We start from the raw sequence: 23,068 nt of genomic DNA on the forward strand, positions 1-23,068 counted from the left end.
AATTATTAATTACATTGAATATATGCCTTTCAATTGATGTTCAACTCATGATTATTTAGTGTATCTAATAAAACCTATCCAGAACTACAAAGGTTTTAGTATGTCCTGAAAGCATTCGTTTTTTTTGTTACCTTTAGTATTTACATTTCAATTGTTCTGTTTTGGCAGTTTACCTTTACCTTTTGTACTTTTTGAGATTACTCATTGACCTGACTTTTCTCTATTACTTATTGTCATTTGAAAGTTTATTTTCTCTTTGAATTTATTCATTAACTCATTACGGAGCATTACATATAGTAGTTTTGTACTTGTTCATTAGTCACAAATTGTTTTGTTTACTAGGAATTTGGTCTAGTACCTAAATTAAATTTTCCTGTTATCAAGTCAGCATTTATCAATTGACAATCTCAATTTTTACTGTTTCAATTTTTTACTATGTATTTTTTATTGTTTTGTACTCATGATTATTGAGTCAATTTATCATATTTCAACTGATTGTCTCAATTTTTTATTATGTCATTTTTATTGTTTTGTACTCCTGACTATTGAGTCAATTATTCGTATTTCGTCAGTCAACTGCCCTGTGTGGCATTTCCTAAATCTAAGACGATATGTCACGTTTCTCAAAGTATACAATAAATCTATTGAACTGTTTTACTTAAACCTTACTTTTATTTGGCGTCTTTCCCAGCTACCAGTTTTATTATAAATTATCATTCATTTTTTAGCATGTTGGATTTGTGCAGTAGTACAATAAATATACAATTCATACATCTTAACATTTTTTATTTACAAAAGCATTTCTTACAGTCCACTATTATTTCATTCAGTGGCACAGATCACACATGTTAAAATGGTCCTCCTTCGGCCAGATCAAGGCCAGTGACCTGGGACAACTCATTATCTAATGACCCCTGGTCAACTCAAACTTTTTTAAATTTGTAAAAAAAAAAAAATCATCCTGATCTTTAACATTGACGCCTTAGTTTAGGGTCCAATTTTTGACATTAACTATTGTATTAGCATTGTTTGTATTAATAGATTCTCATTCATTTTCAAGGTTAACTGGACCCCAGACAAGCACGCTGCGCTCGTGTTGGTACCAGTTTCTCAAGACCTGAATCATTGTAAGCTGCCACACTGCATCCTGTGCACAAGTTGCTCGAGCGCCACCATTATCACTTGCTTGGTGTCACATCACTCAGTTCATTTGGCTCTCCACACAAGCCTTGGTGACACATCTTCTTGCAAACGTTTGCGCTTTAAACGTGGGCACACGCACAACTACAGTTGGCAGCATTTTAGGGTCGCAAGTATTCTAATTTTAAGTTGTAGTAATCTTTGTAATCATGGCTACTGAAGTTCTTCCAACTGATATCTCGGCGCTAATAGCAAAGAGAAAAAATCTGTTTGATCACCTACAGTGGCTCATTGATCAGTTTAATTTTGAAACGCCTAGAAATCAGCTAGAATATCATGAATTAATCACTGTCAAAGAGGAAATTGATACCCTTCGACACGCCTATGTTAATATCAAGGATAGCTTAGACGAAGGGGATCCCAATGGAGACAAAACTATTCATTATGAAATTTCAAAAAATTTTATTAACATTACTTCTAGAATCAAGGCCAATCTGGCAGCCTTTGAAGAGGCCAATAGGGTTCTCGTTGAACCTGCATTAGTGCATGCCCCCACTCCACGACCTATTCAATTTTCACAAGGTTTCAAATTACCAGAAATACCATTACCTCGTTTTAATGGTGATTTTGAAAATTGGTTGAATTTTCGTTCTGCATTTACTAGTATTATAGTTGATAATGATTCAGTTGATAACAGTGCAAAGTTTCAATATCTCAAACAGGTATTATCCGGCGAAGCGTTGAATAGAATCGCCAATGCACCACCAGGTGATTTCACTTTAGCTTGGAATTTGTTGAAAACCAGGTACGACAATCCAATACTTATTGCTGATCGACATGTTTCGGCAATCTTGAACCCACCGCAACTCAATTCAAAATCAGCACAATCTTGGCGCAGTCTTATTGACCATCAAAAAACAAACATTTTTGCTTTAGAAGCACTTGATTTAGGTATAGATGTTAAAGACCTTCTGTTCATGTATGTCACTGTGTCTCGTTTTGATATTGCTACCCTACGTGATTGGGAGCGATACAACTCTACTATGGATGATGTTTCTATTGACAATCTCTGGAACTTTATGGAGTCCCAACATAAAGTGTCACAAGCTGTGTCACTTAATTTGAATCACTCAGCTCAGGTCAATCCTAGGGCTAACCAGCAGCAGCCCAGCAGATCGGCAGCTCTTTCTTTCAACTCTAACAATCGTAGTATTGGAACATCCAATTCATCATTCAACAACAGTCGCAGTACTGCTACACCCAATTCGGTATTTCAACGTCCCAATGCTTGCTTGTATTGTAACAACTCAGCACATTCTGTCTTCACTTGTTCTCAGCTGTCAAATCTACAGCCACAAGCTCGTGTTGACGCAGTACGCAAAAAGCACTTGTGCTTCAATTGTCTCCGCCCATTTTCAACAGGACACCAATGCTTTGGTGCATGTAAGCAGTGTGGCAAGGCACATCATTCCATTTTGCACGGTGCATCATTTCAATTTACGTCATCTGGCTCTAAGGCTACAGCAAATGCCAACAGTGTTCAATTAAGGAATACTACAATTTCCTCCAACAGCAGTCGTTCAGCACATCTTCACAGCTGCAGTTGTGGTTCACAGCCGGCAGTCAACCTCCGCACGTCGCCGCTCGCTTCATCATCAGTTGTCGCATCTACTTCTGAACAGTCATTGAATTCAACTGTAGAGTCATCTGCTAGGTCGCCGATTCCAGCCGCTGGTCAAGTAGTTAGTAATTCCAGTCACACATATGATGGCAACAAAAATTCAACAGTATCCATCATGCCTACTGCAGAGGTAGTAGTCTATGATAAGGTTGGTCAACCTATTTTGTGTCGCACGTTGTTGGACACAGGTAGTGACACCTGTTTCATTTCCAAACATCTTGCTTCACGGTTGTCTTTAGTTTCAACTTGTCATAACAATACTATACATACAGTTTCTGGCATCAATACAGCACCGATGTATTCCACATCTGTGGAAGTGTTTTCTTCTGATCGCACATGGTCTAGAAAGGTCTCTTGCATTATTGCCGACAAAATTACACCCAGTCTTCCACCAGTAGGAATTGATATTTCAAAACTTAGTTTGCCCACTCACATTCAGCTTGCTGATCCTGCTTTTCACCTTTCTCAGGGAATCGATCTTCTTTTGAGCGTTTCAGTCTATGCTTCCATATTGACATTCGGTCAAATTCAAATTTCATCTGACTGCATTTTGCAAGGCACCAAACTAGGTTGGGTGGTTTGGGGTGCTGTCTTGTCCACGCACTCATCTCAGATAGAACCTTCTGTTCATTCCAACTTCATTTCTACTTGTGAGATTTCCAATCAGATGGAAAAATTTTGGAAGCTTGAAGAAGTTCTTCCTAAGGACAATCTAACAGCTGAGCACCGAAAGATTGAACAGCATTATCTTGCCAATGTCGAGCGTGCCTCAGACGGCAGATTTTCTGTGGCTCTTCCCAAAAAAGAGTCATTTCACACTCTAGGTCAATCTCGTTTCCAAGCTCTTAACCGTTTCCATTCACTGGAAAAAAGATTGGCTGCTAATCCTGAATTGAAGGAGATTTCATCGAATGTAATCATTTCACAGCCTAAAATCTCGCTTGTCACTTGTTCAACAACTTCATTGTTTTCAGATTTATCGTCAAAAATTTCATCATATCACAAATTAGTTCGCATTGCTGCTTACATTCTTCGTTTCATTCATAATTTGAAGCATTGCCGTGAACCAGCATCTCAGCAATCTGTTGAACTGTCGGTTCAGGAAATTCAAGCTGCTGAATTGCGCATCATTCAAGACATTCAATCAGATGTTTTTGCCGACGATTTGAAATCTTTGCGTCAGGGTAAGGAGCTGCCCTCCAATAGTTCTATCAAGTCACTCTCTCCATTTATTCATACTGACAATCTTCTGAGAGTAGGTGGTCGTCTTCGGGAGGCAGATATTCCATTCGACTATAAACATCAAATCTTATTGCCAGCTAAACATAGGTTCACGCGTGCGCTCATTGTCTCATTTCATAGACGTCTTCAACATGCTGGCGTTCAGGTCACTATGGCCAGTATTCGACAACGTTTTTGGATACCATCCACCCGTCGCATCATCAAGAGTGTAATAAAGGGTTGCAAAATGTGTTTTCGTTTCTCTACGTTTCGTTCCGAGCAAATCATGGGGCATCTTCCCGCAGTTCGTGTACAACCGGATTTTCCATTTTATAATTGTGGAGTTGACTACGCAGGTCCTCTTTCAATTCGTCTTGGTGGCTCAAAGTCGCGCAATTTCTCCAAGGCTTACCTTGCTTTGTTTATTTGCATGGTAACGCGCGCAGTTCACGTAGAGGTGGTCTCCGAGCTTTCAACAAAGGCCTTCATTGCCGCACTCATCAGGTTCTCTGCTCGTCGTGGCATCCCTTTTGCCATTCATTCAGACAATGCTACAACGTTTGTTGGCGCTCACAATGAACTCAATGAGTTACATGCATTTCTTTCAGATTCTGCTATTCAGTCTGAAATTCACAACTTTGCCGCCGTTTTCAACATTGGTTGGCATTTCATCCCTCCCAGGGCTCCTCATTTTGGAGGTCTATGGGAAAACGCTGTAAAAAATTTTAAACGAATTTTCAGAGTGGTCACTTTGAATAAGATTTTGAATTTTGAAGAGCTTTCCACGCTGTCTGCACAGATTGAAGCTATCCTCAACTCCCGGCCTCTTGTGCCTCTGTCTGAGGACCCTCAAGATTTAGCATACTTGTCTCCTGGGCATTTTTTGGTTGGTCGTCCGCTCACCGCACTGCCGTTCCACACACCAACCACCACTCACATCGATCACCGTTCACGCTGGCGTCAGTTAGCACTGATCACTCAGGAACTCTGGGATCGTTGGTCTGCTGAGTTTCTAGTCACACTTCAAAGGAAGAGCAAGTGGAGCTCTGAATCTGAAAACCTGCAGATTGGTGCTGTGGTTATTCTCAAGGACACGGGTACGTCACCTTCGGTATGGAAACTTGCGCGCATCACGGCCGTTCATCCAGGGAAGGACAACAAGGTACGGGTGGTCACCGTTCGCACCGCATCAGGCACTTTCAAGCGGGCTATTTCTAGCATTGCACCGCTTCCACTCGACGAGGAATTTTCTGATTAATTCAGCATTGCTCATCCGACATAATCTCCGTTTCTTTTTTGTTCTCTCGTATGTCTCTCTTTTGAGACCCTGCAGGCCTCAAGGGGGCCAGGTTTATGTCAGATTTCGCACTATGCATTGTGTTCTTGTCCCAACTTGTCGCGTTAGTGCGCAAGTCACTTTGTCATCGGTCCACTTTCACTGTGTTTTCTGCAGTTCACGGATTACATCAGTTTTTTGTCATGCTACATTTGTACATTAATTTTATTGTACATTTTGGTATTATTTAATATTATTTTGGAGTATTTCCTACCGTGTCTAGACGTTTTTTACGCATATCTTTTTCATCGACGTGGCTATGCGTGGCTTCTTGCAGCGCGGTTCGTGCATGCATTTTTCTGTTTCCTTCTACACACAGCAATGGCGTAACAGTTCACATCAGCTTTTTTCCGTTCTTCAATTTTCGTCGCTTTCAATTCAAAATTTTCAATTCTCAGTTTTAAATTCATGTTTATTCAACGTAGAATGTTTCTTCCAGTGCTTCGATAAAGTTTCAGTATTTTCGGTTCGTTAGTTTGTGAAATATCTTCAATCTCAGTATTTGGTATGTTCCAACACGTTTCATTCGTCACGAGTGCTTCGAATTTTTATCTTCAATTCAAATTTATTCACTTCTCAGTGTGAGAACTCAAATCATTTTCATATTACTGATTATGAAAATCAAGTTTCCAGAACATTCAACATTCAGCAACAAGTTTATGATTGAACTGAACATGCATTTGCGGTAGGCATTTTTGGTAGGGCTTGAGGCCCAATTTCGCATTCATTCGTTTCATTGAAGTAATTCTGGTCTCGCGGGACATTATTACTGGTGTGTTGCTTGCATTCCAAGATCACACTCTCATCATTTCACGGTGCAGTCAGACGTTCTGCTCTGTATCCGTTTTGTTAGGTTAGTCAACTAGCTACCTAATCATTCATTGCTAGATCGAAGTATTAGCAATTTTCATGTCTACCCCGTAGATGGTGTATCAGTTTCAATCAGTTCTTTTAGTGATCTACGAACATTTGTTACATTTCATTCACCATGCCAAGCATTTGGATGGTTGTCTATTCAGACATTCACTAGCATCAGTGTTGTGAATTTTGGCCGTCGCCAACTCAATTAACTTTGCATTTCATTCACCGTGCCTAACTTTTGGACGGTTCATTCAATTCAAATTCAGTGAATCTTCAGCTACGTTACTTTCAAGTTTATGTGTTGCATATCTCAACTGTGTCACACCGTCATTGTGTCAGTCTTGCCCGTATTGCACTGACAATAGTTAACCTGACATTACCCACTCATCGCTGTGTCGCCGCCGTTCCTGTGTCGTCACCACTGAGCCATCGCTGTTGGCTATCCTGATTCGTCACCATTCCAGTCCGGAGTCTGTCGCTCGGATTGATTCTTGTCCTGCCTGCGGGTCATCCTAGTCGCCGCTCTTCATGGTTCGCCGTCCAGTCCAGCTCCGGTAGCTCGCTCTGGTCCGCTCCACTTCGTGGGTCCATCCAGGTCTCCACCATCGTCCGGTATCATCGAGGGGGTCTCGATGTACTGCCCATCCAATTCAAGATTGGATCTCATGCTCTTCATGCATTTGATAAGTATTCTGTATCAATTTTGAATCATTATCAGCATTTTTCATTATTTGTTCAATTGCCTTGTTTGTTTAATTATTATTTGACCTTTTCAGGGTTTACTTGGAATTATTTATTCTAAAGTCGCGATTCCCATTTGTAGACACAACTTTTTACCAATATTTTTGGAAGTATTGCAAGTATTTGTATTTTACATTTTTCATATTTGACTTATTATATCAAGCATTAAGTTAGTCTAAGCCATTGTCAATTACGTTCTTGAATACAGTGTCTGTTTCATTTCACTGTACTACCTATTTTATATTGTCTTTAAAATTATTAATTACATTGAATATATGCTTTTCAATTGACGTTCAACTCATGATTATTTAGTGTATCTAATAAAACCTATCCAGAACTACAAAGGTTTTAATAGGTCTGAAAATAAAGTAACTGGCTAATATCGCCAAATAGATAATAACTAAGATTAGATAGCATCAGCTTGTTCTGGCTAAACGGTACAAAAACCTAAAAAGGATTTGAAGGAATTTGTTGCTAATAAATAGATTATTATATAAAATATTTTGAAGATTGAGGTTAGGTACATGTATTCACGGATCGGTGACCTAGAGATCGATCAAATCGAGAAACGTAGAATCTGACCAAAACCCCTTGGCAGAGCTCTATTGCAATCAAACGGTATGCAATGTGAAAAAACACATGATCACGTGGCTAATTATTAGGTAGCATGAAATTAATATTAATGTATAGAATATTAGCTAGCATGTAAAGAGCATAACCAATAAACCAAATAAAAATAATTAAGTGTATTCAGGAAATAGGAGGTACCAGGCGCATGAATACCGAATAAAATTTGCATGCACCAATAGCAAAACGGCAGTTAATAGGCGGCAACTGTAGGCCAATTCAAAAATATTTCTATATATTTATATAAATGTACTGGATTTGTGTTAAAACTTTGTATAGTCTATGTTATCGATATGGCTCGAAGGCAAAGAAATTATTAATCGTACAACCTAAGTAATAATTTGATATTTTTTGTACGATCTATTTGAACCTAAATGGCGGAGGACTAAGATATTCAAATTTTATGTTAATTTGAAAGTCGGAAATAAGATTTGTAAAATTGAGAAAGGAGAACCAGCACTCGCCAGCCAAATGCCACCATGAGAGGACCCCAAATATTTTAGAGCGTAGTACCTTGCTAATGAATTTGTAAAAGTTAAAGTTAAATCACATTATTAAATTTCTTAAAGGACTTTGTGATGCTATTGTAAAGCAGAAGTCATTTTCAATTTCAAATAAATTTATAACCCCTTGGAAGAGACGATTCCGGCTACCATATTCCCGGACCACATGGAGTTGGATCGACATCGGCGGCTTACAAGAAGATTTTCGACACATGAGTGATAAATATTGAATTAGTGATGGGCGCCCTAGTGCTTCGAATTAATCTAATAATCAAAGCTAGCTCGTCGAAAGGGTTTTTATTATAAATTAAGAAATTAATAAGAGTAATACTTGCGCAAGTAAAATTAGTATTAAAGGTATTTTATTAAAAGAAAAAAGATAGATCAATACATTTCAGAAAATTCTATTGAATCAAAGAAGTATAAAATCTAGGCTATTAAAACATATGCATATGATATTTAATTTTTGCAATATAATTTGCGATAGTTTGTTATAGCTCTAATTCACTAGATGAATGGCTCTACCTATTCCGTCAGGTGCCGAATCTTGCACCCTGAGATAAAATATATTCAATACAAAGAAATCTACTAAGTACTAGAGATTTTAATATATATATATATTTGGATTATTAGTGGCTAATTTATCAAGTTGTTTTTAAAGAACACATTTTTTAATTGAATTGTCCAAGTCGACAAGTATTAGCAAGCGCATATCGCAGCTACATGCAAAAGAATGCATATGATTTTAAGATAAAGGCACATGGTAATGATTCGTGCCATAAATCTAGAATATAAAGTTTAGCCTGTGATATTTTACTGATTTCAATTATTGTTCTACTTTTATATTATATTTTTTATCGCTCTTTATATATTTTTTGCCTCGATCTATTTTTTTGCATTATTTGTTTAATATATGTATGAAATGTTTATGGTGTGCAATTTATTTTTATTCCTCAACACTATAGTATAAGTATCATATTTATATATATTTATTTTTATTGAATTACAAGAGTTATAGGAGAAGCCCATACCTAGGCCTATCAAGATTTTTTGAGACTGAATCCTATTAAAAAACCACGACCTAATTATATGATTATATCAAATATCTCATGCTTTACCGACTGATGCCAAGCAGGAGGCTAATCGTTATTTAAATATAAAGAATAACGTGACATAAAACATGCCGTACCAACGTGGGACTGATGATGAGAGCCGAGCTCATTGAATAATTATTTGAAATTAAGTCAATAACCATATTGAAAATTATAGATAACTTATACGAGTATTGAGGAAAACTGGCGAAGTAAAATTTGTATTACTTTTTGGGGAATCAATAGCTTTAAATAAGAAGAATTATATGTTTTAAAGAAAATTTTATATTATTAGTACTGTAAAACAATACATGTTTATAGAGAGAGATTATATTTTATAAGCCTAAACTGCTATTACTTTCTAGTCAAAAATATATTATGTGTTTAAGCCAGTTGGAAAATAAGTCACAGCCTGTAAACTAGCCAAGAATAAATTAAAACAAAACATTGGGGGCACTAGAGCATTATAAAAAACTTAAGTATAAATACCTTGTCTTTGAGTATCCAAACACTTTGCACATCACTGTTTCACTGTAAGTCCCGGTTTGTGTCTCTTTTTTAAGCATTTTCGCTTATCATTTTATCACTTTTTTAATTAGCATTTATCATATTTGACACTATGAATCACACTCCCGCAAACTCTGAAGTTTCATATATGTACGGCGGTTGCACAGATCCCACTTTGTCAACTCCAAGCACATCAAACCCCACCACGGTAGATGCCAATACGCCACGAGAAAGGGAACCAGGAAGCGTCGGGTCGATAGTCTTCGATCCACAAGGTATGCAACCTCTATCATCCACTCGAATCGACGCCGCTGACACACCATTGAATCAACGGATAGCAGAGATCAACTTTGAAGGGGGTGAGGAGCAGCCTGCAGAACCCGCATCGCCGGAGGCCGAGTCACACCTGGGCAAACAAAGTATATTTTCAGTCACAGAGTTAGATCCGCTTCAAAAGGTAATAATGGAACAAACTAGCAGTATGTTCAATATTATGTTACAAAACACAATGGATAATATGATGCAGGAGATTAAAAAAGAGATTGCTGCAATAAAAGAGGAAAATAAACAAACAGTGGAACAGGGCATGAAAGAGACCACAGGCGCTATAAAATCAGTAGAACGACGGTTGGATAATATTGAGACTAAAGTAGAGAATCATAGGGAAGAATTAAAAGCAATGATAACTCTACAGAAAGAAAGTCAGGATAAAGTTACGGCAGGATTATCGGAAAGGTTGGATACGGTTACCTGTGAACTCAACGAAAGGATAGATAACCTAACCACACAAATCACTACACCCATTCAGGATATAACAAATAACATTAAGGCCGATTGCCACCAAGAAATCCACAAACAAATTACCGTTGCCAATCAAAATTTAACAACTACAGTTGACAAAAATATTAACAGTATTATAGAAACACAAAATAAACAGATTAATATGTCCACAAAACTGAACCAACTGCAAGGTAGCATCAATCAAAATACAGAAACCTGTAAAGCTTTAAACGGAACTCTACTAATTCAAAAATCCACTCTGACTCAATTAAATCAAGAAATAAACGCTAATAAAATTACACATAATAGTCAATGGCAGATGACACAGGAAAAAATAACAGCATTAGAAAATCATATTCAACAACGACCTCAAGGGATTCAAACAGACAACCTCAACGCACATAGTATATTACAAGGACTGGGAAAATTTGATAATACTGATCGCCATTTGCAACCTCAACCATTCATTGATCAGATAAAATTAGTACAAACTCTTGCACCTACCTCTTGGAGTATGTGGCGTCTTCGTTTGACTAGTTTATTGATTGGCAAACCCCTGATGTTCTTTCGGAGTAGAGCCCATGAATTTACATCATTGGATGAGTTTGTAGCTGTCTTCCTGGAACAGTATTGGAGCAGAAGTAAACAGTTGGACGTGCTAGCGGACATTATATCATGCGATTTCAACCCTAACTTAGACGGTGCATGTACCACTTTCGTCACTGCCCTACAGTTTAAAAATTCTCAATTGAGCGAGCCCATTAATGAATCGGCATTAGCAAGTATTATTTTAAAGAAGCTACCGTATCAAGTTAGAATGGCACTCGCCACACAACCCATTACTGATTGCAAACAGCTGATAAATCATTTATATGGCATACAGTCTGTGATGGCAATATCAAACCACCGTTAAGACCAGAGATACGCACAAAATCAACATAACTCAAAATTTAATCAGTATAACAGCCAAAATTATGAACCGGTATCATATGATCGCTACCGATCTGTCCCTCAATTTGAACGCCGCTATGAGCACAGGCGAAATGGTAACTGGAATAATGAAAAATTTCAAAATCGCACAACCACCACTATGCCCAGCAGAGCAATCGTAAGAATCACTATGATGGCCGTGATTGATTAAACTCAAATAATAATCACACACAGAACAATTACAACAGAAATTATAAACCGCCACCTCAACAAGTAAGCACAAATTATACATTAGCACATGCAATAGGATTGAATCAACAAAAAACCCGGAACCCAGCACCCAACGACCCGCCACCAGATATACAGAAAACTACAGCTAATAAACCAGGACTATATGATACCCCCGATATAACAAGCACAAGCTCAAATGAAACAAACCAAGAAAAGCAGGATATTTCAACGTCATACACCACATTCAGAAGTGATTTACCGAAAACATTAGTAGAAGAACCGAAAATATTAGAAAAACAGATGTTAATACAAGACAGCCTACCACCAAAAACCAGCCGCAAACATCAACACCTCTTGAGCCTTATATTCCCCGCCGACGATCCATCACCGCAGGAAGAGCAGCTCGCATATCCAGAGACCGCCACCATGTATCTGCACGTCACACCCGCGCATCAAGAGACCGTCACCATACTACCTGTTTTGACCACCACCATGCATCCACACACAGAGCCTACACCCGCGCATCATTCGACCCCACAGCAGACAAAGGACCCGGACCGAGAGGACAACATGCAGGACCGGAGGAGCGCCCAACCGCAAGGCCCGGAGACGGAAGCGCCCGAGGACACCGGACGGCCGACATCAGGACGAGGAGGACGACATTCGGGAGAAGAGCATGCACCGCAAGGCCCGGAGGCGGAAGAAGCGACAAAGGAGGAACCACGCGCCCACATACCGGCCGCATGCACGCTTCAAGGGGCAAAGAAGAACACCCGGACCGACACCGAGGAGGACAGGAAGCCGACAACCTGCATCCGCGGCACATACGCTTTAAAGGCTATGATCAGCGATGTGACCGGCAAGATGGATCGAATGAATGGATTAAAAATGGAACTGATAGAACAAATATGGATTCATGCATGGGCAACAAGGAAATGGAAGATGGACTAATAAAGAACAGACGGTGGCTAATAAGATTGGAGGAATTAAAGAATAAAATAAATAAAATGGAAGTACCTGGCTATATGATTAGAGGTTATACTATTAAGGAGATAATAAAGGTTCTGATATATTATATACTATTTGTTATAATGGCTGTGATATTAATAAAAGAGTGTGTTGTAGATATGATGTGGTTATTAAAAGAATCTATTATTGATAATTGGGAAGCTAATATTATAAAAATGTTTATTGTCTTGAGCATAATGAGTTATAATGAGCCGAAATCAAGAATATTAGATGAAAATAAGAGGAAAGATGAATTAAAATTACAGGATGATTGGAAGAAAAATGGATTAAAAGGAATTATCATAAATGAAGCTTGGAATTATTTAAAGGAATACACCAGATACAAGGGCTTTAAATTCATGAAGATAAATTATCAATTAGGACAGCCTCAACAATCAACAAATGGATAGCAGATAACCCAACCAGCCTACAGTATAGCTACAAGCAGAAAGCCAAAGGATACGGGAAAACTACAACAATTTTACATAATATCATCGAATTTGAAATAATATGATAAGCAATCAAAGAAAACACCACTATCAAGCCAATTACTAACCTTTCGTAATAAATTTAATATTGGTGATGCCACCTCGTGTCAACAAATCAGATTTTTCGTTTCCCTCCAACTATCAAAACCTGCAACAAGCAAGGGAGTAATTTTTAAATATGTAATTAAATTAGTTACATCAAATAAAAAAGGACACAAGCGGGGATAAAATATTTAAGAATTGTTAATTACCTTTAAAGAGGAAAAATGTAGAAGCTAGGTTACTTGGCAAGACTCAACAACCAGTTCTGACGTAAGCAATGTAAAACATAGAACCAACAATCAGCTGGCCAAAGCCACCAGAATCAAATGAATGTAACGTCTGTTAAACACATGATTATAAAAAAGAAGCACTTTACCCAAAAAGTTATCTATTATTGTTATTTATCATATTTATTAATGTTGGTATATTTATTTATATGTTTTATATTTATTACCTTTAGTGATGCCACGTTTGTTACCTGAAAAACCTAAAGTGAATGCAAGCTACCAAAAAACCAAAGAGCCATTAGCAAAGAAAAGTATTGTACCTGATGTATAGAAAATTATTTATATTAAGACCTAAGAAGTACTATAAGATATAAGCCCAGAAGTTTTGTAAATTGAAATTATTGTCTGAAAAGAATCAATTGTGAGAATCATGAAATGTGTGTAGTTAGGTTGGCGGCCCTGTGAGCGGCGATTTCAAAAATTACTATGTTTAAGTGTTGTCAGGAGGAGTGCGTTTAGAAGTTTATATTTATGATATTTTATGTGTGTTGAGGAGGAGAATTTGTTATTGTATTTGATAAAGGTATAAAGGAGATGCAGCAAATATGTCTGCGAACTGTGATAGAAGTATGAGAGTATAATCTATAAATAAAGTATAGTATATATCGATGTATTGAAGGGTGGGTTTTCATTAAAAACATTGTGATTCTCAAATATTTTGAATTCAAACCCAGGGGCGCGTGTAAAGTATCGAATTTGGGTAGATAAAAATCCCTAACCGAAATAGTAATAGGTCTGAAAATAAAGTAACTGGCTAATATCGCCAAATAGATAATAACTAAGATTAGATAGCATCAGCTTGTTCTGGCTAAACGGTACAAAAACCTAAAAAAGATTTGAAGGAATTTGTTGCTAATAAATAGATTATTATATAAAATATTTTGAAGATTGAGGTTAGGTACATGTATTCACGGATCGGTGACCTAGAGATCGATCAAATCGAGAAACGTAGAATCTGACCAAAACCCCTTGGCAGAGCTCTATTGCAATCAAACGGTATGCAATGTGAAAAAACACATGATCACGTGGCTAATTATTAGGTAGCATGAAATTAATATTAATGTATAGAATATTAGCTAGCATGTAAAGAGCATAACCAATAAACCAAATAAAAATAATTAAGTGTATTCAGGAAATAGGAGGTACCAGGCGCATGAATACCGAATAAAATTGCATGCACCAATAGCAAAACGGCAGTTAATAGGCGGCAACTGTAGGCCAATTCAAAAATATTTCTATATATTTATATAAATGTACTGGATTTGTGTTAAAACTTTGTATAGTCTATGTTATCGATATGGCTCGAAGGCAAAGAAATTATTAATCGTACAACCTAAGTAATAATTTGATATTTTTTGTACGATCTATTTGAGCCTAAATGGCGGAGGACTAAGATATTCAAATTTTATGTTAATTTGAAAGTCGGAAATAAGATTTGTAAAATTGAGAAAGGAGAACCAGCACTCGCCAGCCAAATGCCACCATAAGAGGACCCCAAATATTTTAGAGCGTAGTACCTTGCTAATGAATTTGTAAAAGTTAAAGTTAAATCACATTATTAAATTTCTTAAAGGACTTTGTGATGCTATTGTAAAGCAGAAGTCATTTTCAATTTCAAATAAATTTATAACCCCTTGGAAGAGACGATTCCGGCTACCATATTCCCGGACCACATGGAGTTGGATCGACATCGGCGGCTTACAAGAAGATTTTCGACACATGAGTGATAAATATTGAATTAGTGATGGGCGCCCTAGTGCTTCGAATTAATCTAATAATCAAAGCTAGCTCGTCGAAAGGGTTTTTATTATAAATTATGAAATTAATAAGAGTAATACTTGCGCAAGTAAAATTAGTATTAAAGATATTTTATTAAAAGAAAAAAGATAGATCAATACATTTCAGAAAATTCTATTGAATCAAAGAAGTATAAAATCTAGGCTATTAAAACATATGCATATGATATTTAAATTTTGCAATATAATTTGCGATAGTTTGTTATAGCTCTAATTCACTAGATGAATGGCTCTACCTATTCCGTCAGGTGCCGAATCTTGCACCCTGAGATAAAATATATATTCAATACAAAGAAATCTACTAAGTACTAGAGATTTTAATATATATATATATATATTTGGATTATTAGTGGCTAATTTATCAAGTTGTTTTTAAAGAACACATTTTTTAATTGAATTGTCCAAGTCGACAAGTATTAGCAAGCGCATATTGCAGCTACATGCAAAAGAATGCATATGATTTTAAGATAAAGGCACATGGTAATGATTCGTGCCATAAATCTAGAATATAAAGTTTAGCCTGTGATATTTTACTGATTTCAATTATTGTTCTACTTTTATATTATATTTTTTATCGCTCTTATATATTTTTTGCCTCGATCTATTTTTTGCATTATTTGTTTAATATATGTATGAAATGTTTATGGTGTGCAATTTATTTTTATTCCTCAACACTATAGTATAAGTATCATATTTATATATATTTATTTTTATTGAATTACAAGAGTTATAGGAGAAGCCCATACCTAGGCCTATCAAGATTTTTTGAGACTGAATCCTATTAAAAAACCACGACCTAATTATATGATTATATCAAATATCTCATGCTTTACCGACTGATGCCAAGCAGGAGGCTAATCGTTATTTAAATATAAAGAATAACGTGACAACTGTCAAAAACTTAATTGGCATTGTTGCGGACCTATAAAAGGATAGTACCACCGGCTTTGACGAATGATAGACAAGGATAGCAAAACCAAAGTTGATCAACGGTCGTGACCTGGTCAAAAAACGCGGATCATTCCTACTGTCACCATCCGAAACACAAGAGAGGCCAAAGAAGCTTATCTTGGTCGCACCACGGATTGAACCTGGGAGCTTTGATTACAAAGTCAGCGACTAAATTAATGAGTTACGGTCGCTCTATTGTATGAAATGAAAAGTTCAATAATTAAAAATTGGATTACTCACCTGTTGCCAATAAGCTGCCACTTCAGGTAGATTCAAACATTCACAGATGTACACAAGATTTAGAATATCTTTTTGGAAACAGCTACCACCAAAACCTGAAATTTCCAGAAGAACTATTAATAAGAATCTGATAATTCCACTATAAAGATGATTCTATCTAAAGTTTTATACACATATTGTATAATTGTATATCCGGTAATTTGATCTTATTTCTTATAGCTCCTGCATCATTGGATTTCTGATTTTGTAACATGTCACAGTACATTTTTGATCTAGGCTCAAAACTACAATCGACATGGATTCACTAATTTCACTAATACATATATTACATATAATGTCCATCACAGCAATTGACATTTAATGTAATTGAATTGATACGAATCAAATGGAAAACATTTACATGTAAACTCCTATTCATTATAGTTTGAGTTGATTTCAATTGACGGTCAATGATTAAAACTTGGTCACAATAAACTTAGCAACATCAGATACTTGATTTAATGTCAATTTTTCTATTTCAATATAATAGAGACTGGAATCTATGGTATGATATGGAATGCAATCTTACCAACTGAAGCTTGCAGAAACTTGGAACCAATACGGGAGTCCCTACCGACAGCTCTAGCCACTTCTGAAACGTCGGCTCCAGTGGCTTCGCACACCGCCGACAAAGAGTTAATACTGGATATCCTTTGAGCGAGGAATGCATTAGCTGCCTAAAATCCAATAAAATACAAATAGTATCTTACGTCACATGGACGGGAAGGGACCTTTTGCAGGCGAGAATAATGTTACTAGTCGAGGCGTTAGCCGAGACTAGAATTTCATTCGAGCACTGCAAAAGACATTCACGTCTAAGTAACGTACACTATTTTTTGATATAATAATCCAAAGAGGAATAATTGAGAAATAGAAAACATTACCTGCTTGTGCAGAAGTTACTACATGCATTCTATAAACATAACCTAGTTTATAAATTCCGAATCAGGAATTTTGTGGTAGTTGACAAAACTTCCACCTGGAGCGCTGAAGGTGGTTTTTGTAGCAGTTTTGCTGTTCCTATTTTGGAACTAGGAAAAATACTCGACTGTAGAGAAAACATATGGTTTCATTACAATAGAGTATGCTGTAATGAGAATCATATGTTTATTTGTTCTGAAAACAGCTATTTACCGGCATTTCTTGCATGGAAAACAGCTGAGATTGCATGAATATGACGAAAATTATATTTTTCAAAATAGCTATAGTCCGAGAGATATTACTTCTAACATGAAGAGGGTAAAACAGTTTATCCTTGCACAGTTTGTAGTAGCATGGGCAGAGAAGTGGAGAGGAGTAAGCATGCTGCGTACAATTGAATGCTGACATAAAAGTAGGGAGAATGCTGTAAGTAGTGGGAGTGAATGGGGAAGGAAAGGGCCTCTCTATCTTTTACGTGGAGAATGCTGTAAGTAGTGAGAGTGATTAGTGAAGGAAAGGGCCTCTCTGTCTTTTAAGTGAGAGTCGTGTTAAAAGTAATATCTCTTGGACTATAGTTTGAGATTTATTCTAGCCATTTCATAAAAAATGTCCCATTGAATAATTTCAAAGACCTTGAGTATAAGTAACATATTCATGCGACTTCCTAGAGGTTTTTCGATTCATCTTAACTATTTATCATCTCAAACTCACCAATTTAGATAGCTATTGCTTACAACTTTCTTCAACTCATTCAATTTTCCAGAGGGTTTTAGGACCGATTTCACCAAAATGAAAACCTGGTTTGAGTAACAGTTGATTCTAAACCAACAAAATGATCATATTTACAGAAGATCCAGAACCAATTTGAAATCATCCGATTAGACTCATCTGCCGCTCAAACCTATAGTGAGGTCCACGTTATAATGTTAGTGGTAAAGATAGGACTACGCAACAGCGTTGTCGATTCTCTGCGTTGTCACTGCCTTCTATAGCGCATTGCTGAATGCTTTGACTAATTTGACTAATTGAAATTATATTTATTCTTCTTAGAAAGTACAAACAATATACAATATACATATACAAATATATTACTTTATATATATATATATACTTGAAGAAGATTCCTCACATGTGCACAGCCTGGTATTATTAACAGGATAGCAACACCAATGTACAATGCTAATAAAATGCTGTCATAATAACGTGAACCTCATTATAGTTTTTGTTTTTGATGAGATCGGGTCTTAGGGTACCTTCACACTTAGTAGATACGCTACGCTGAAATACGTCCTACCTCCCAATGTTAAATCCAAGCTACGAATGTGAACGGGACATATTCATAGCTTGGATTTAACATTGAGAGATAATAAGAATTTCAGTGTAGTGTAGATAAGTGTGAAGAAACCTTAAGATTTAATCCAACTATTTTATAGTTCCTATTCTAGGTGCCGGTTGTACAAAAGCCGGTTAAATTTTAATCCTGATTAATTTAATGAGAGCCAATCAGAGACCTTTGAAAAGACGGTTTCTCTGGTTGGTTCTCGTTAAATTTTAATCCTGATTGATTTCATGATAACCAATTAGAGACCTTTGAAGAGACGGTTTCTCTGGTTGGTTCTCGTGAAATTAATCACGACTAAAATTTAACCGGCTTTTGTTCAACCGGCACCTAGAATAGAAACTATACAATAGTTGAATTAAATCTTAAGTTCTCTTCACACTTAGCTACACTACACTAAAATTCTTATTATCACTCAATGTTATCACTCCTGCTTGTATTCTACTCCATTCTCTCTCTGTCATTGTCCATGTCTCAGCACCATACAACAAGATAGGTACATAATACATCTTATACATCACAATCTTCACCTTTTCTGGTATTTTTCCATCCGTAATTAAATGTTTAACTGTCTGAAAAAATATCCTCCCTTTTGCAATCTTCTTGTTATCTCAAGTCACTGTTATTAGTCTAGCAAAATAGTAAGTTGTAATCACAGGAAATTATAAAATCAAAATTTATGATAACGTGTCTAAACACGATCAACTGCAATTTCTGTAAAAGTGAGTATTTAGACAAAACAATCACTTGGAGCAAGTACATTGGTTGGACCAAGAGACTTGCTTTTCAACTGGCCTCATGTAAACTCTTTCTAAAACTCCAAGACCCGGTTGCACAAAAGCCAGTTAAATTCTAATCTTGATCAATTTCACGAGAACCAATCAGAAAAGCCTTATTTTCAAAAAAGTCTTCTCTGATTGATTCTTGTAATATTAATCACAATTAAAATTTAACGACTTTTGTTCAACCGGCACTAAACCTTCAAAACTCATGAAACTTACTTTTTACATTCGATAGGGACTTCCCCAAGCTCGCTTGATGCCATCCCTTATCATTCTTTTGCCAATAGTGTTCACCTCAAAGCCTATCTTCGATAGCTTGTTATGATCGAGAATGTTCCTTCCAACCTTGCTTTTGTGCAACCGGGCCCAAGTAATTTGAAAGAAACATTCGAACAGTTTTACAGATTGATTCTAGCTGTTACTGACCAATTTAGAGAGCTCCGAAGACCAGGTGTTGGTTGTGAGGATGTTGTTGCGCGGAATCCAGTGCTCGTAGACCCAGCACAGTTCCTCCACAGCTGCTAGCCCCGCCTCCGTCTCCTCTCCGCCAATCAGGACACGGTCTGCGTTCAGCAGGTTGTCAATAGCCGTGCCCTCCGATAGGAACTCTGGGTTCGATAGTATCTACAAAATCAAATCAAATTCTGAGTACTGAATGTATTTTGTTCGAATTTAATAATAATTGTGAGTGGAGTCTTGCCTATCTATTATTTTTATGATGCATTGTATTACTTGAATACATTGTATTTGATTTGAATTTGAAGTGTTATGAAGAAGGTTTTAATAGTTATAACTTAGGTTTAGGTTTTCAACTTATTCATCTCTAGACTTAAAAATGGTTCAATGAGTGAAACTAGCTTAACAATATCTATCTATAATATAATAAAGGAAAGAGCTGGCATAGGAGATACACGAATGACGCATCATCACGACTGAACTACTGAACTGATTAACTTGAAATTTTGCATATAGATTCTTAATTTACCGATGATGATTATAGGTCTATTTCAAATTCTTCAAGATATCAGTATGTCAAGTTTTTATTCAGATCCTTCGGAGCACGGGATACTTGCTAGTTAATAATAAATTCAAGATTTTCAAAATTTATCTTGTTCGGATTGAATTGTGAGTGAAAGTGTTGTAAAGGCTAAATTATTAAGAAAAAACTGGTATTTTTTATCACTTGTATTATGTATACCTGATAGCTGACTCCAGGCTTGTGATTGGCCCTCAGAATAGTCATAATACTCTCGGCGGCCCTCACCGGTACAGTACTCTTCTCCACTACGATCTTATTTCCAGTAGCCACCTCGGCGATTATCCTGGCCGCACTTTCCACGTACTTCAAGTCAGCTGCTCGACCCTGCAAGAGAAAATTCATTTTGGAAAAACTGAGTAATAAATCATATTATACAGAAATCAAGTGCTGAATGCACACAGTAAGTTTGAACTGAACCGAATAATGCCTAAAATTATTGCGACAGCGTGATCAACTGACAAAATTCTACTATAAAAACTACCAAAAAACTATTATACTACTATTACTATCAAATTGAATCTGAATAGCTAATGATTTAAATTCAGCTACAGTGAAGGGCACGTTATAAGGGCAGAATTTGTCAACATTAAGGGGAGACAAAACAGCAGAAATAATTCTTGTTTTTGTTTTTGGTTTTTTAGCAAAGATTATAGTTTGAAATTCGCGCTCTACAATGATGTAAAATTTATTCCTCTATGTCAACTAGACATATTTTTATTGTTATTTTTAAAAACCTATTACATGTCAAATTTCCTGATAAGAACTTTCATGATTCAAAATTCCATAATAATATTCAACATTATGTACATCTTCATTATAGGTTATTTTTATAATTTTTTTACAGTTGGTAAACACTGGTATTTCCAAAATTATCAGCTGTTATTGTTTTCAAACAAGGTGATTGAGGTTATTTTCTGAGTTTGGTGTTTTGTTAGAGAACATTATTTCATCCGTGATTTTATCAGTAATTTACACTGGTATTTCCAAAATTATCAGCTGTTATTGTTTTCAAACAAGGTGATTGAGGTTATTTTCTGAGTTTGGTGTTTTGTTAGAGAACATTATTTCATCCGTGATTTTATCAGTAATTTACACTGGTATTTCCAAAATTATCAGCTGTTATTGTTTTCAAACAAGGTGATTGAGGTTATTTTCTGAGTTTGGTGTTTTGTTAGAGAACATTATTTCATCCGTGATTTTATCAGTAATTTACACTGGTTGGTAAACACTGGTATTTCCAAAATTATCAGCTGTTATTGTTTTCAAACAAGGTGATTGAGGTTATTTTCTGAGTTTGGTGTTTTGAGCTTTAGAGAACATTATTTCATCCGTGATTTTATCAGTAATTTACACTATACGTACTAATAATTTTCTTTTTCAATTTGCCGTAAATTTCATTTTTTCAACTTTGGGGACAGATATCTCAGGAATGGAGAAAGATATCTTCACCAGATTTTGGGACATTATTTCTATTATAAAGTTCTAGTTCCATACACAAGGAGATTAGGATATATCTTTTACAAACCAAATTATTAATCATTTTATATTTATATTTTTGATCGTATAAATCTCATTTCTTTAAAAAAAATTAGAGTTTTTTTATTCATCATATCAAAAAAAGCTTGTGTAAGTAACTAGATAAAGGTCTGCTTTTCAAAAAAAAAAAAAACAAGATATATGTCCCAGAGTTAACATTATGTTGAATAGGCGTTTTGTCTCTCCTTAAATTAATTAATTAGCTATCCTTGTCTATCATTCGACAAAGCAGATAACGCTATCCTTTTTAAGCTCCGCAACGTTGCCGGATCGTTTTTTAATGTAGAAATATGATTAATCAACAGATTATTTGATTATTATGAAAATTAATTATTTAATCATTAAATAATATTATTTTCTTAACAAAGAAAATATAATTTTGATTAGAGATGGAAATTACTGAGATATATTGCAATTATTCAAATGCTAATGAATTATTAATTTAATGATTTAATAACGAATTACAGCATTTAATTTGGATTTTTGTTGAATAATAATTAATGATTTTGATTATTACAAACAAGAATGAACGCTAAATATTACATCAGATATACCGGTATCAGCTATCCTCTATAGAAGGCAGTGGAAAGGCAGAGCATCGGCAACGGTATTTTTCTATCTTTCTCCACTGCTATAACGTCAACCTCACAACAGTATCACGCTTTTCAGCAACATTTCGAGTTATCTGTATTTTTTTAATGTTATTATATTTACATTTTGGCATTCCTAAATTAGAAGATAGAATATTCAATAGAAATATGTAGAAAATTTAAGCAATAATTGCAAGACTCACCTTTCCATTACCGAAAGTCTTTGTTGGCGTATTGACTGATATGAAGATAAGGTCTGCCTCTTTAATGCTGGTTTCAATGTCATTGGAGAAGAATAAATTCTTACCCCTACATTTGGCCACAACCTCATCAAGTCCAGGCTGAAAAACGAAAATTAAAT

General features: G+C 36.0%; 1 protein-coding gene across 1 annotated transcript in view; it reads right to left on the bottom strand.

Moving 5' to 3' along the window:
* The window catches only part of LOC120352067 (UDP-glucose 6-dehydrogenase-like), a 118,579-nt gene that overhangs the window by 13,647 nt on the left and 81,864 nt on the right, over positions 1–23,068 (bottom strand). Inside the window, 5 exon segments of the mRNA XM_039431574.1 lie at positions 16,462–16,556; positions 17,030–17,177; positions 19,969–20,166; positions 20,741–20,905; positions 22,911–23,048. Of these exon segments, the coding sequence (XP_039287508.1) occupies positions 16,462–16,556; positions 17,030–17,177; positions 19,969–20,166; positions 20,741–20,905; positions 22,911–23,048 (744 nt within the window).

Source organism: Nilaparvata lugens, chromosome 6, assembly GCF_014356525.2.
Source record: "Nilaparvata lugens isolate BPH chromosome 6, ASM1435652v1, whole genome shotgun sequence".
NCBI classification, from domain to species: Eukaryota; Metazoa; Arthropoda; class Insecta; order Hemiptera; family Delphacidae; genus Nilaparvata; species Nilaparvata lugens.